General features: G+C 43.5%; 1 protein-coding gene across 7 annotated transcripts in view; it reads right to left on the reverse strand.

The window, feature by feature from the left end:
• Positions 1–16,023, reverse strand: part of RBMS2 (RNA binding motif single stranded interacting protein 2) — a 94,307-nt gene that overhangs the window by 12,964 nt on the left and 65,320 nt on the right. For 6 of the 7 annotated variants that reach the window (XM_047742015.1, XM_047742018.1, XM_047742017.1 and 3 more), the window contains 4 exons: positions 9,113–9,279; positions 3,287–3,345; positions 2,319–2,410; positions 780–937 (listed from right to left, as the gene is read on the reverse strand). In XM_047742015.1, the coding sequence (XP_047597971.1) occupies positions 780–937; positions 2,319–2,410; positions 3,287–3,345; positions 9,113–9,279 (476 nt within the window). Of the gene's footprint in view, positions 1–779; positions 938–2,318; positions 2,411–3,286; positions 3,346–9,112; positions 9,280–10,619; positions 10,692–16,023 lie in introns of those variants that run through there. The other variant, XM_047742020.1, reaches the window with a different exon arrangement.

Raw genomic sequence — 16,023 nt, forward strand, 5'->3', positions numbered from 1 at the left:
AGGGGTTGTTCTACTACCCACTGCTAGGGGACCCTGGGCAAATCCCTTCACAGTGAAGACTCTGGTTACATAAAAGGATACAGAATTAGTTTATTCTGCTTGGGTTTGGATCAAAGGAACAAATGCTAGAGTTGCAAGAAATAGTGAGGAAAGAATAAAGAATTGAGGGCAAATGGGTCTTTAAGTATTGTGACCTATAGTTTATTTTTAAAAATTTTTTATTTTTTTATTTGTTTAAAGATTTTACTTATTTATCTGACAGACAGAAATCAGAGTAGGTGGCGGGGAGGGAGAAGGCTCCCTGCTGAGCAGAGAACCCTATGCGATGTGGGGCTTGATCCCAGGACCCTGAGATCATGACCTGAGCCGAAGGCAGAGGCTTTAACCCACTGAGCCACACAGGTGCCCCTACAGTTTATTTTTTAAAAAGATTTTATTTATTTATTTGACAGAGAGAGAAAGTGAGAGGGGTAATACTTGCAGGGGGAGAAGAGAGAGGGAGAGGGAGAAGCAGGCGGAACAGCGAGGAGCCCAACGCAGGGCTCAATCTGAGGACCCTGGGATTACCACCTGAGCTGAAGGCAGAAGCGTAATGATTTAGCCACCCAGGTGCCCCTGTGACCTACAGTTTAAATGAACTTCTGATTCACTGTCAAGTACTTTAGTTTGGTCCCTTGAGGGAGGGGGCACAGATTTTTTTGGTGACCTTCTAAGGGACTTTTTTTTTTTTAGGGACATTCTTCATTAACCTCATCCTTTCCCATTCTGGTGTCCCTCACCTTGCAAAGCCAACCCCTCTGCTGGTCCCACTGGTATCTCGGAGGATTCGAGTGGAGATAACCTGGCCAAAGGGCTTCAGCATCCCCTCCAGTTCTTGCTCATCCATTGAAAGTGGAAGGTTTGATATGTATAAATTTGTGGGGTCCTGCTCCTGTTGCTGTGGGAAAAAAGTGAGAAAATGAAGCTCACATTTCTTATCCCTCCCCCACCCTCGGCAGCCCTCATTTCAGAAAAGACATGGTAGGAAGGGGCCCACATAAACAAAAGGAATCTTAACTATTTATAACACCTAGTCCCACTACCATGGATTGTATGTTGAGTCCAGGCGAAAAAGAAAAAAAAAAAAAAAAAAAAAAAGCAGACTTCGTCTCTCTAGTACTTTACAAGCCCACTGATGAAGTTCTGGCTGTCTCTTTAAGAACCAGGCAGACCAGAGCTCCTCCCTCGCTGCTAACAGCCTATTCCGGGGCTGGATTCTCGGGACTTCGCTGCTCCCCTGCTGGACTGTTTTAAGTAATCCCCCTCCCTCTTCATCCGGCCGCTGCAGAATCCTCTGGGTAGGAATGCCTGTTCGTTCCCCAGTGGAGAGAGAGCAGGAAGAGGGAGAAGGGGAAAGGGAAGGCAATGTGCTGGGGGTGCGCCCAGGGCCAGATGTAGAGTCACTGGGTGGCCGTGCAGGCCGGAGAGCTCTAGTCTCACAGGAACTCTGAAAGCTGAATTCCACTGTCAGAGGGCTCTTCTCCAGAAAGAAAAGCCCCTCTAGGGGGCAGAATGTGCAAAATGGCAGTAACTTCCCAGAGCTGTATTTTTAAAAACTGAGGCAGTCCCTGCCCCAGACAGTGGGTCACCGGCAACTCACCCCTCAGGGCTTGGTGTCTCTTCCACCAGACAGCGAAGGGGGGTGGGCAGGCCTGCCTCATCAGCTCTACAGAGTAAATCACACTAACTTCCGGAAGGTGATGGGGGCAATCCCACCTCCAAAGAGGGACAGAAAAGCCTCAAGTTTTCTAGTAGTTTGGATTAAAAGAAAAGCTCCAAGGAGATATGACAAGGAGGGACAGTTTCCTTCCTTGCTGTGGCTTCCCTCTCCCCACCCCTAACAACTCTCCTACCCTACCTCCCTCCTCCCCCAAAGAGGCAGCCAGAGGCTCTGAACTTCTGAGTTGCACAACTGGCTTCTTCAGAGAATGTTGCAAAACTACCAAAGCTGCCTGGTAGGGAAGTGGGCCAGGGTGGAAATGGGGAAACAGCAAGAGAAAGGGAAGCCTCTTGACCCTCTCACCTGCTTATGTTATAATATTTGATGAGAGGAACAGAGTCTCCAGAGCTACCGCCACAGTTTGAAGAACTTCCTCTGGCAGCCAAGGGGTGCTCAGTGGGACCCTGGCCCAGCCTGTCTTTAGCCATATAGAGTCAAAAAGTACAACAGATAGCCCGTGCCCATCAAATTCATGGCCTTAGGCCCTCTGGAAGACCTGGAACTTGACCTCTGCTAACCACCACCCCTCTGAGGAACAGAGGTGGGGCAGAAGGCTCACCTTCGCCATCTGTGCCTGTACACCACTGGCTTTCAGCGCCGCGACAGCTTTTTGCGCTGCTGAAGGACTGTCGAAGTCCACAAAGCCATAGCCTGGAACAGGGAAACAGCATCACTGGGAGGTGGGGGTGTGAGGGAGGTGGGAGGCCCAGGCTTTTCAGGAGACAGAGGAAGAGTTAGGATCCATGGAAGAGAAGTGGTAGGGAGAGAGAGAAATTAAGAGGTTTCAGGTGGTTATCCATGTGCCCTTCAAACCCTGGGATATTTGGTCTGTTTTACGGCTAAGAATGCCAAGGGCAACAAAGTCCTTGTGGTGTTCCTGCCTTTCCCCCTCCCCACTAAGAAATGAGAGGTTTCAGAAACGAGGCTCTTTTAACAGTCCGCAGCCCCCACTCCTAACAGAATGCTTCCCTGTTTTCTAGCCACTTCCCAGGAACACTAGGCGTGTAGGGAATAGGGCCTCTCCGCTGCAGACCAGACCAGACCGCCAGCCGCCTGACAGAAGCCCCACCCCACCCCAAAGATCTCCTTTCCATCCTCCCTCTCTTCATCCCCACCCAGAGCTGCTCAAAACCTCAAAAAGCTATTCATCCTTACAAAGTAAGACCCACCAGAACACCCCACCACTGTCACCACCACAATGCATTTACAAGCCTTTACTAAATAGAAATATCTTACCTACCCACACCCACCCTCCAGTCTTGGGAAGCTTCTTGGAAACATGAAGTCCAAAATAAGCCCAAGGAACTCACTCTGTGCAGGCTTCTAGCACTGGGTCCCCAGAAGAGCGTTTTCAGCTCCAGCTGTCTGGTCTCCAAACAACCTAAATATCTACTAGTCTTTAAGGCCTTAAAACCTCAGAGACTCCTCCCTGGCACTGGGTCCTAGGAGCACAGAGCCGTAGAGCGGAGGCAAGGTGCAGCCTCCCTCGAAGTCGCTTTCCATCACCCAAGACAGCTGTTCCCTCACCTTTGCATTTGTTCGTGCTCTTGTCCAAGATGGCCTTAGTGGAGACAATCTTGCCATATCTGAGGGAAAAGAAAAGGCTAAGTGATAATGTAGGGGCAGGGATTTGGAACAGGACAGACACTGAGATATCTGGAAGAGTCCATGCCCTTTCTTCACAACTGTTCCCACTTAAACCTTAACAAAAACAAGAAGAAATGAGTTTAAAATGTCATACTTATCATACAAAGTCTAGTCTCCAAAGGTGCCTACAAGAAATAAGGTAACTATAATTCTTTACAATATCAACACATTTCTCTCTTCTTCCCCAACTAAGACTCAGGTGTGAGTTGGAAAGAGACTACTATCTTCTGGAACGAAGCTTGGTGATGTCCACATAGAGTGCGTATGGGCAGAGCTCTGGCCCTGGAGTTCCTTGCGGACTAACTATAATCCTTGATAATTATTTTCTTTTGGAGAAACACCATTCCTCCTAGGAAAAACCTGTAGACATTTCTCTTCTCTGACACCCTGTTCCCTACCCCTGGGCAAGGGTTAACCTGTGTCAAACTGTTCAAACCCTGGTTCTGCTACTTTGTAGCTATCCACCATCGTGGACAAGTCATTTCACTTTCCCGGGCCTCAGTCTCATCATCTGTAGAGACCGGATCATTGGGAATATGAAAAGAATTCATGAATATAAAGCACTAATGACCACCACTTGGTAAACACTTAGAAGTTCTTAATGTTCTTAATGTCATTATTATTGTTATTGTTATTACATATATATTATATATACATATATGTGTGTGTGTGTATATATATATATATATATATATATATGTATATATATATATAGTTATTATATTCAAGGAACCTCAACCTTAATGCAAGCGGTCTCTCTCCTGCTTTGCTTTAGTCTAAGACTTCTATTTCTCACTATCAAGACCTAGGCATGTTAGGGAGATGAATGGGTATAAGACCAGGTACAACAACAGTGTAAGGAAAATTGCCCAAAATGTAACAATAAGACAAAATGAAGATTGCGCATCCTTTCAATGTCATTCTGGAACACTATCTCAAAGGCCTATTTGAAATATATTTCTTTCTTTCTTTTTTTTTAATTTTTAAATTTTTTTTTTAAAGATTTTATTTATTTATTTGACAGAGAGATCACAAGCAGGCAGAGAGGCAGGCAGAGAGAGAGGAGGAAGCAGGCTCCCTGCTGAGCAGAGAGCCCGATGTGGGGCTCGATCCCAGGGCTCTGAGATCATGACCTGAGCCGAAGGCAGCGGCTTAACCCACTGAGCCACCCAGGCGCCCCGAAATATATTTCTTTTTTTTTAAGATTTTATTTATTTGACAGAGAGCTCACAAGTAGGCAGACAGGCAGGCAGAGAGAAAGGAGGAAGCAAGCTCCCTGCTGAGCAGAGAGCCTGATGTGGGACTTGATCCCAGGACACTGAGATTTTGACCTGAGCTGAAGGCAGAGGCTTAACCCACTGAGCCACCCAGGTGCCCCATGAAATATATTTCATTATCTAGGGGGAATGTTTCTATATTTGACTATTTACTACCAATAGAATCCAGACCTTGCGAAGATACACATTAACTTGTAGATTTTGTCCAGTAGAAATGCAAATTTCTTTTTTTTTTAATTCTTAAAGAAGGTTTTATTTATTTGGGGGAGGGGAGCAGAGGGAGAGGGACGGGCAGATTCTGTGGTGAGCAAAGAGCCCATCGTGGGCTTGATCCCATGACCCTGAGACCATGACCTGAGCCAAAATCAAGAGTTGGAGGATCAGGGAGCCTGGGTGGCTCAGTGGGTTAAGCCGCTGCCTTTGGCTCAGGTCATGATCTCAGGGTCCTGGGATCGAGCCCTGCATCGGACTCTCTGCTCCGCAGGGAGCCTGCTTCCCCCTCTCTCTCTGCCTACTTGTGATCTCTGTCTGTCAAATAAATAAATAAAATCTTTAAAAAAAAAAAAAAAAAGAAGAGTTGGAGGATCAACCAACTGAGCCACCCAGTGCCCTGATGCCAATAATTTCCATCCAGTAGAAAAGAGAATCCCAAAGATTACTGTTTTATAATGTCCTGTAGGAGATGAACCAGTTTTGTATATAACCTAGCAATCTTATTCTAACATCCTTTCTTCAGTACCAACACTCAATCCCTCAAATGCTCTTTGAACCCATTTTACCATCCTATTGGTTCCCTTATTAAAGAATGAAATAAATCTTGAACATGTGTTTACCTATATTTGTAGGAATCATGTTTGTCAACTTTCTGAAATGTATACTTTGGCAGCAGAGTCATGTGGAGTTCCCCGAACTTGAGCAGGGCAGTACCACAGGTCAGGACTATACTAGAGTCCACTAGAAAGTGGTTCCACTAGAAAGAAGTCCCTACATTCCACTCTAGGAAGGTGAAAATATTAAAGATACAGGACAGAAATCACTAACAGAATCAGAAGTACAGGATTTAAGTGAAAACAGCTGGCAGGGACTGAATACGAGACCAATACCCCAAACAAGTGTTGTGGGTTTTTTCCCCCCTTTTACCCCTAAAGAACATATGATGATTGATATATTTGTTTTGCTCCTTGGCAGCCTCTCATGGACTTTTCTGGTGGGGCTTCTGTCACCCAACAGATTAGACAGGCTAAGCCAAGCAGTGGTCTGGAGGTTGGGGAAAAAACACATTACAAGAGGGGCACCTGGGTTGCTCAGTGGGTTAGGCCTCCACCTTTGGCTCAGGTCATGATCTCAGGGTCCTAGGATGGAGCCCCGCATCGAGCCCTGCATTGGGCTCTCTGCTCAGCAGGGAGCCTGCTTCCTCCTCTCTCTCTCTCTCTTTCTGCCTGCCTCTCTGCCTACTTGTGATCTCTGTCAAATGAATATATAAAATCTTAAAAAAAAAAAAAAAGAAAGAAAGAAAAGAACACATTACAAGGGCGGTGGGGATGAATGTGGCGACTCTAGCCCTCCAGGGTCACCTTTTGGATTCTTCCCTGGATGTAGGCAAGAGAAAGGAGGTATGAGAGCAGCGGGAGAACATGCATGCTGCTGCCCTTACCAAGGCACCCAGGTGGAGCTTGATGTGTTCTGAGCGGGGTGAGACTTAGAGCCCAGAGGTTCCATGGCAACTGGCAACAGCTGGGTTGCTGCTGCTTCCTCCACAGAGGAAGGAGCCCTTTCAGAGAACGAGGGGTTCCAGTCCCAGAATCCATGCCTCTCCGGCCTGCCCAGCAGGGTTTAGCATCCAGCAACATTCACTTCCTCTCCAACCTGGAGACACAACTGGGCCCAAACAGGAAGTCCCTCTATGCATGGTAAGAACCTTCTTTTTTTTTTTTTTTTAAAGATTTTATTTATTTATTTGACAGAGAGAGATCACAAGTAGGCAGAGAGGCAGGCAGAGAGAGAGAGGAAGGGAAGTAGGCTCCCTGCTGAGCAGAGAGCCTGATGCGGGGCTTGATCCCAGGACCCTGAGATCATGACCTGAGCTGAAGGCAGCGGCTTAACCCACTGAGCCACCCAGGCGCCCCTGGTAAGAACCTTCTTAGACAGGTTCCAGTTCCAGGATGCTCAAGAGCAGCTATAAGGGTTCCAGCCTTCTCTCTTCTCAGCCTCCTTTTTTGTCATAGTTCATCTACCACCTAGTCTTTACTGCCTCATTTCTACTTCTCTGTAGTCCTCTATCGGGGTCCTGGTTTCTAGCCCACATCATAACCTTGACTACTCTTATCTCTTCAGATAGACTCAAAGGTAAGGCAGCTGCTGGGAAGAGCAAAATGAAAGTCTAAAAGCATAGTGAAGTAGAAATGAGTTTCTGACTGTCTCGTGGAGTGAGAGAATTTTTGTAGCACATTATATTTAGTACAAGAAACACAGGGTGTAGAAATCAAGGAACTAGACACATATGAGAGTCTTTTGCCTCATCAATCAACATTTCTGCCAATTCCCATTTCCCTCAAAAATTACTAGTCCTAGGCTAAGTCCACTCACTTCCATTGAAATACTTTTCTAGCAAGGTGAGCTGAGGTAAAGAAACCAATTTTACACTAATGCCTAACCTTTAGAGATGGAGTCTGTGCAGCCCAGCACTACCAAAAATCCATGTGATTTGCATGGACCAAACCTCAGAAGAATAAGGGACTTATAAAATACCTCTGATAACTCCCACAACTACATTTTGGGGGGCAGAATGTTCTGCCTTTCCAGGATTTGGAACAGTTGGAATTTACATATACTGTTGTGGGAGTCTGGATTAGTTTAACCACTTCAGAAAATCATTTAGTAGTATCAACACAAGCTGAACATATGGATATCCTGTGACCCAGCAATCTTATTCCTAAGTATATACCCAACACAAATGTGTACACATATGTACGAGAAGCCATGTACAAGTTCATGGCAGCATTATTCGTATTGACAATAGTCACAAACTGGAAACAATTAAAATGTCCAGCAACAGAATGGGTAAACTATGGTATATTCCTATTAAGGGATTTTTTTTTTTAAGATTCTATTTATTTATTTGACAGAGAGAGACATAGCGAGAGAGGGAACACAAAGTGGGAGAAGCAGGCTTCCCGCTGAGCAAGGAGCCTGATGTGGGGCTCGATCCCAGGATCCTGGGATCGAGGCGCCTAACGATTGAGCTGCTCAGGTGACCTGACCGAATTCTAGAAAGCAATAAGAATAAACAAAATTTTGTGACGTGCAATGATGTAGAGGAATCTCACAAATAACACTGAGCAAAAAGAAGCCAGGCATAGAAGGGCATGTATGCTCTAGCATTGTCTTTCCATGAAGTACAAACAAATCACACCAACCAATTATTTAGAATCCGAATGGTAGATTGATTGGTCGTAGCGGGGTAGAAACTGAGAGGTGGGCTTCAGAAGAGCTAGTAATGTTCTATTTCTTGATATGGTTACCAGGGACTCTTAAGAGGGTCTGTAAACTTTGAGACATCACTGCTGTATATACATTTATGATTTGTGTACTTTTCTATACGTTTGTTACATATCAATAAAAAGTTTTAAAAGATGGTAATTACAGTCTAAGGTTTCTATTTCTTTCCACCATTCATTTACCCAAACTCAATTTTCTCCCTCCCCACTCCCAGACTTCTTCCTCTAAGCATCCCCCCAAATGTATCATTCGAAATACGTATTTTTCGAAATACAGCCTCTTTCTCCACCTTCTCCTTTATCCACTAATTCAAGAGCTCCTCCGGGTCACTGGGATTATCTCTATCAGTAGAAACTCTCCTAAGTGTACAATTCAATTGGCTAGTTCCACTTTCTTCTATCCCTACTGCCTTCTAATCAATATCTCTGGGGACATTGAGCATTTTTTAAAAGATTTTGTTTGTTTGTTTATCAGAGAGAGCATAAGCAAGGGAAGGGAGCAGCAGGCAGAGGGGAAAGCAGGCTCCCTGCTGAACTAGGAGCCTGATGTGGGACTTGATACCAGGACCCTTGGGATCATGACCTAAGCCTAAGGCAGACACTTAAGTGACTGAACCACCCAGGTGTCCCAGGACATTGAGTATTGCTATTTGAGGCATAAAGACAATACTCTTTCCACAAAGACCATCAATTCTGGGAGCACACTGGAAACAGTCACACTAGGCTCCAAAGGCCAGTCCCATCCTGACTTCCCTCAGAGTAACATATAAAGGTTTTATATATTAGTAGCAGGTAGAATTTCTTTAAGAGGGACTGCTAAGAAATCTTGTGACAAATAGGACTGCATTTCAGGACATGAGTATCTGGCAAGAAGCCAGTATCACCAAATCCTTACTAGCCCTCGAAGCCTACCCACATGTTCCCCAACTTACGACTGGCACAATTTGACTAGGTCCTGGTCAGTAGTGCCTGGTTGCAATCCCCGGATATAGAGGTTGGTTTTGCTCAACTGGTCATTTCCATTGCTCCCACTGCTGTTGTTCGTGGTACTGTTGCTTGGACTAGGTGGTGCCATCTGCTGAGACAATGACACATATGGCTGCAGAGAGACAGAAGGAATAGAAGGTCAGAAGATTATACATTTAGATACCAGAAAGTGAGGAAGATCCTGGCCTCTTGGAAAGAATGATTCCAAACTTTAACAGCAATTAACTAAATAGAGAGTAAAACCAAAACAAACTAAAGGAATTCCTCTCTGCCACAGAATAAGAACACATATAACTATCTTACCTCTCTTTCATGAATAACGAGAGGCTAAAATCAGCTTGTTAAAGATTTTGGAAAAAGGCACTTTGTTATATTATAGTAGAATGCTTTTATCCTACTGATACTGGAGAACACAGTGTATGCCTCTTAAGTAACCTATGTAATGAGACAGGGCTAATAAAATCTAAGTGCTATTTACAAATGATGATGATGAGGGGCGCCTGGGTGGCTCAGTGGGTTAAAACCTGCCCCGCATCAGGCTCTCTGCTCTGCAGGGAGCTTGCTTCCTCCTCTCTCTCTGCCTGCCTCTCTGTCTACTTGTGATCTCTGTCAAATAAATAAATATTTTTTTTAAAAAATGGTGATGACGAGGGCACCTGGTGGCTCAGTTGGTTAAGCAACTGCCTTCAGCTCAGGTCATGATCCCGGAGTCCTGGAATCTAGTCCCTCGACAGGCTTCCTGCTCAGTGGGTAGCCTGCTTCTCCCTCTCCTTCCTGCTCCTGTCCTCTTTCACTATCTCTGTCTCTCCCTCCAATAAATAAATAATTAAAAAACCTTAAAAAATATAAAAATGATGAAGGCAAAATAATAAAACTTTATCAAATCATGAAAGTATAAATAAGTTTAACATAGATGATTCAAAACACTGTAGAATATGAGAACTGCCAAATCCCTGTAGGAGCTTAAACATTTCTGTAAACTTAGACAAATAAAATGAAATACTAATGACCATGTAAAAATACTAATTACCGGTAAAAACTAAAATTTGTTACCATACTAATGGGGATTTAGTCCTAAGTTACAAATTTTGAAAAGTTTAACTGAATGAACAATAGATACATTATGGTCAAGGAAACCCAAGATTTGGGACCAAGCATCCCTTATCTTTCACTACTGATAGCAGGACAGGCAACCAGAGTCTGCTACATTTTTAAGGTACTTCCATTAGAGGCAAATACCAAGTTGGCTGGAATATGGATCCATTCCTCATGGATATTTTAAATCCTTATGTTCTAATCAGGCTTTTAGTGTTTACATTTATATTGGGTTCATAATACTCTAAAACTGCATAGTTACCTATAATATAATGCATTTTACTATAACATACTCATATTCAAGTTCTCCCTAGGCTCAAAGCACTTTATAATATTAATCTATTTGTAATTACTTCCCTCTCAATGCTAGTTTCATCTCCAGGTTTCTCCTCCCTCTCTCTTTGGTGGTGGTGTTGAGGGCAAGCAGTACTAACAGAAGAAAAAGAGAAACATGAAACATGAATATCAAAGAGAGGAAATCTTCCCCCACGAAATATCTTAATTAATGTGAAATGTGCCTCTTCTATTTTATGCCCCTGACCTTGAGCAAACTTTAAAATCTTTGCTTGGGCTAAAATATGTTGAAGTAGGAATTTTCTTATCACTATACACAATAAAAATGTGCACCCACTTGCACAAACACACGGTATCTCTTGGCCCTATACTGCAGCAAAGAAGAGACCCAAGACCATATTCTGAGAGGGCTCAAAGACTCCTGATCTACTACGGCTCTCACACACTGGTTACAGTTCCCATCCCTGTCCCCCTTCTCTTTGCCAGCACTTGTACTAGGATTTCCCATATAGAACAATCCATGTGATGGTGGTGACAGCCACGAGATACAGTCAATAAGGGCAGGATGGTGCATAGGGCATGTGTGTATTTTTTTTTTTTTTGTCATGTGTGTATTTTTAAGCAACTTTTAGACAAGACAAAAATAGGGCAAATAAACCTACAAGTCATACATTCAGCTCTGGAAATGGCAGTGCTCATTTTAAGAATGACACTGAAGGGGCGCCTGAATGGCTCCGTCTGTTAAGCGTCTGCCTTTGGCTCAGGTCATGATCTCAGGCTCCTAGGATCAGGCTCCCCACCTCTGCTCAGAGGGTAGTCTGCTTCTCCCTCAGCCTCTGCTCCTCCCCCCAACTCGTGCTCACTCTCTTTCTCTGTCTCAAATAAATAAGTAATCTTTAAAAAAATGACATTGAAATCTCCATTGAATTACTAGATCTGCAATAACAATCAAATACTGGGGCACCTGGGTGGCTCAGATGGCTCAGATCATGATCCCAGGGTCCTGGGATCCAGCCCCATATCATCAGGCTCCCTACTGGAGCCTGCTTCTCCCTCTCCTTCTACTGCTCCCCCTGCTTGTGCTCTCTCGCTCTGTCAAATAATAAATAAAATCTTTAAAAATAATAATGCAAATACTAGAGGGCTCAGGCCCCCTCCATTATCATTACTATCCTAATTGCACCACCTGATTTAAAGTACATTCAAGGGGCGCCTGGGTGGCTCAGTGGGTTGGGGGTCCTGGGATCAAGCCCCGCATCGGGCTCCCTGCTCAGCGGGGAGCCTGCTTCCTCCTCTCTCTCTGCCTGCCTCTCTGCCTGCTTGTGATCTCTCTGTCCAATAAATAAATAAAATCTTTAAAAAATAAATAAATAAAGTACATTCAAGACCGTGACCTATATCCTAATCATCCTGTATTATGGTAGATTTCATAAACCAAAGCAGACTCTAAATCTTAAAGCGAATATGCTTTTTATCACTTTGTCCTAAAAAATGTTATTTTCATGTAAGGAACACATATAGGGTTATTAGAGAAGTGGAAATGGCTGAGTTATTACTACATGAGGTTCTTTTCAGGAAGGGACAGAAATCTATTATAGCATCTATCAGTTAACTACATTCCTTTGAATGACGTGTAGCTTTGTTTTGCTCCTAGAAGAAAAAGAAAAACTGGCAGGATTTTATGTATAACCTTGGTTCATATTCATGTAGGTGGAACCCCTGAAGTCATTTGGATTAGTGGCCATTGAGAACAGGACTTGGAGGGGCACGTGGATGGCTTAGTTGGTTAAGTATCTGCCTTCAGCTCAGGTCATGATCTCTGGGTCCTGGGATCCAGGCCCGTGTCAGGCTCCCTGCTCAGTGTGGAGTCTTCTCCTTTTCTCTTTGCCCTTCCCTTGCTCATGTGTGCACAAATGCGTGCTCTCTCCCTCTCAAATAAATAAATAAAATCTTAAAAAAAAAGAGAGAGAGAAAGAGAGAAAGAGAACAGGACTTGGAACTGTCCTATGCCCTGTAATTCCAAGATGTGAACTCTCTAAACAAGGGCCCTCACATTCGGCCTAGAATCTTAGATGCCTGAGATTATTAAATCTGCCTTCAGAAATAAAGGATGATAGCATATTATGTATCAAAGGAATATGTAAAGTTATCCAGTAGAAGAGTACAGGTATCAGTGTTCTTAGGAAGGAGATTTAATTCTGGAAGTGAATGGGAAACATGAGTGGGTTTATGAACAGAGAAAGGATGCCATGGATCTTAGCTACATCATTAAAGCTGGTTCAGAGAGGTGGGAGACCAGAGGTGGTGAGACTATTAGGAGATATGAGACATGAAGGGACATAGGAAAAAGCCTAAAGATTGGTGGGGGAGTGTTTAAACAATGTGCAGAGAATACACTGTGATACATCCCAGAAGAATAGCAGGGGATAAATACCAGGGGAAGGACTGGTAGCATCCAGATACAGAAATGTGTAACTCCTTCATCTCCATCCAGAAGAAAAAAATCAAACTCCCTTCTTGCTGTAGCAGGAATTTTATGTTTCCTATCTTGCTGAGTTAGAGGAAACTGGGAGACACGACAGTGTTCTTCCTTTTGTTCTCCGTCAAGAGATCGTAATGGTAGAGATGATACAATACCGACTTTCCAATCATTAAGTTTTCATCAGCTCTTTAAAAGAATGATCCAGATAAGCTACTTATTAATTAAATTATAATGTAATAAAACATTATCTTTATTCTGAAAATTAGATTCTGATCAAGTGTTCATTTTGCATGGTTTAATAAAATTCAAAAATCCTGGATCCATTCATATGCCATCAAGGTCATCCCCATCCTGGGCCCTTAGCTTTATTTATTACCATCAGAGCAGGAGAAAACCCCATCCCACATCTACTTCCGAGCTAGCTAAGTTCCTGGTACATAGTATACAGGCATGAAATATATTTGCTAAAACAAACTCAGGGGATTTGCTAATTGTGTATCATTTTAATAAACCCCTAAAAACAATCTGGCAAATATAATACCCAGTGGCCTGTCATCAAAATTCCTATTGCAACATGGATACGGATGATCTAGCCAACATATTCCTGGAGCCAGTGGTCTCTTGGACATACAACACATCTGAACTTATTTTTTTTTAAGATTTTATTTATTTATTTGACAGAGAGAGAGACAGCGAGAGAGGGAACACCATCAGGGGGAACTGGAGAGGGAGAAGTAGGCTTCCCATCAAGGAGGGAACATGATGTGGGACTTGATTCCAGGACCCTGGGATCATGACCTGAGCCGAAGGCAGATGCTTAATGACTGAGCTACCCAGCACCCCCATATCTGAACTTTTCAAAAAAATCCTTTTCTTTTTTTTAATTTCAGTTTGTTTTTTTTTTAAAGATTTTATTTATTTATTTGACAGACAGAGATCACAAGTAGGCAGAGAGGCAGGCACAGAGAGAGAGAGAGGGAAGCAGGCTCCCTGCTGAGCAGAGAGCCCGATGTGGGGCTCGATCCCAGGACCCTGAGATCATGACCTGAGCCGAAGGCAGAGGCTTTAACCCACTGAGCCACCCAGGCACCCCTTTTTTTTTTTTTTTTAAGTAAATGTTACTCCACACATGGGGCTTGGACTCACGACTCCAAGATCAAGAGCCACATGCTCTCCCGACTGAGCCAGCCAGGCATCCCCATATCTGAACATTTTTGTCTGAAATACATTATTCCCCTGGTTTCATCATAATACATCCTAACAAGAGAAAGCCCACTTTCCCTGAGAAATAACAGACCTCTTAATAATCACTCATGAGACCCTTTGCACTATTTGAATCATTCAGTAAATGTCTGAATACCAGGGCACCTGGGTGGCTTGGTGGGTTAAAGCCTCTGCCTTTGGCTCCAGTCATGATCCCAGGGTCCTGGGATCGAGCCCCGCATCAGGCTCTCTGCTCGAGGGAGGTGGGGGGGAGCCTGCCTCTCTGCCTACTTGTGATCTCTTATCTGTCAAATAAATAAATAAAATCTTTAAAAAAAATGTCTGAATGCCAACTATGTGCAAGCCCTATGTGACGCGGTGGGGACTCACAAATGCATGAGTAGGAGTGAAATATTTCATAATAAATTCAAACACACACCCACAAGGAGCCATTAAGGAATTCACAAACCAGAGCTTACAAACTAGATAACTACCAGAATGAAATAAGTGTGCTAATGGGATCCAAGCAAAACTGTATAAGCATAGGAAAGAAAAGACTGTTAATTCCTGAGAGAAAAGTTTCTCAAAAAAAAAAATGGCTGTACCTTGAAGGATGTGTAGGATACTAACCTTTTAATGGGGAGCCATAGGGAAAGGTAAATCAAAATCATAATGAGTTACCACTTCATAACCATTAGGATGGGTATAATAAAAACATTATGGTTTTAATCAAAGGTCATCTTGGATGTTATCTATAATCAAAAATAACAAGTGCTGGCAAGAATGTGAAGAATCTGGAACCCTTCTACACTGCTGGTGGGAACATAAAATGATAACAGCTGGTTTGAAAAACAGTTTGACAGTTCCTAAAATTGTTAAACACAGTTATCATATGACCCAGCAATTCCACTCCTAAGTACAGACCCGGGAGAACTGAAAAACTATGCCCACAAAAAGCCTGTACAAATTTCTTAGCAGTTTTATTTATAATAGCCAAAGGTGGAATCAATGCAAATGTCTATCAACTGATGAATAGATGAAGTGTTGTATATTCATACAGAAAATTACTATTCAGCTATAAGAAGGGATGAAGTACCGATACATGCTATAACACTGATGAAACTTTAAAACACACAAAGTGAAAGAAGTCAGTCACAAAAGAGCACATACTGTATGACTGGATTCACATGAAATGTCTAGAACAGGCAAGTCTATAGAGATAGAAAGTAGATTAGGGGCGCCTGGGTGGTTCAGTGGGTTGAAGCCTCTGCCTTTGGCTCAGGTCATGATCTCAGAGTCCTGGGATCGAGTCCTGCATCAGGCTCTCTGCTCAGTGGGGAGCCTGCTTCCCCTCCTCTCTCTCTCTGCCTGCCTCTCTGCTTACTTGTGATCTCCACCTGTCAAATTAAAAAAAAAAAGAAAAAAAAAAGAAAGAAACTTAAAAAAAAAAAAAGGAAAGTAGATTAGTGGGAGCCTGGGTGGCTCAGTTGTTTAATCATCTGCCTTTGGCTCAGGTCATGATCCCAGAGTCCTGGGATCAAGTCCCGAATCAGGCTTCCTGCCAGGAAGCCCACCTCTCCCTCTCCCACTCCCCCTGCTTGTGTTCCCTCTCTTGCTGTGTCTCTCTCTGTCAAATAAATAAATAATATCTTTTTTTAAAAATGTGATAGGAATGGGTAGAGAGAAGAGGGCATTCCAACCACTAAAAACATCTTAAGATATTAGACAGCCACAGGCTAGCATGAACTAGCACAGAATTCAGCTTAGGTTGGCATCAGCCTA

This window comes from Lutra lutra, chromosome 8, assembly GCF_902655055.1.
Source record: "Lutra lutra chromosome 8, mLutLut1.2, whole genome shotgun sequence".
Classification (NCBI taxonomy): Eukaryota; Metazoa; Chordata; class Mammalia; order Carnivora; family Mustelidae; genus Lutra; species Lutra lutra.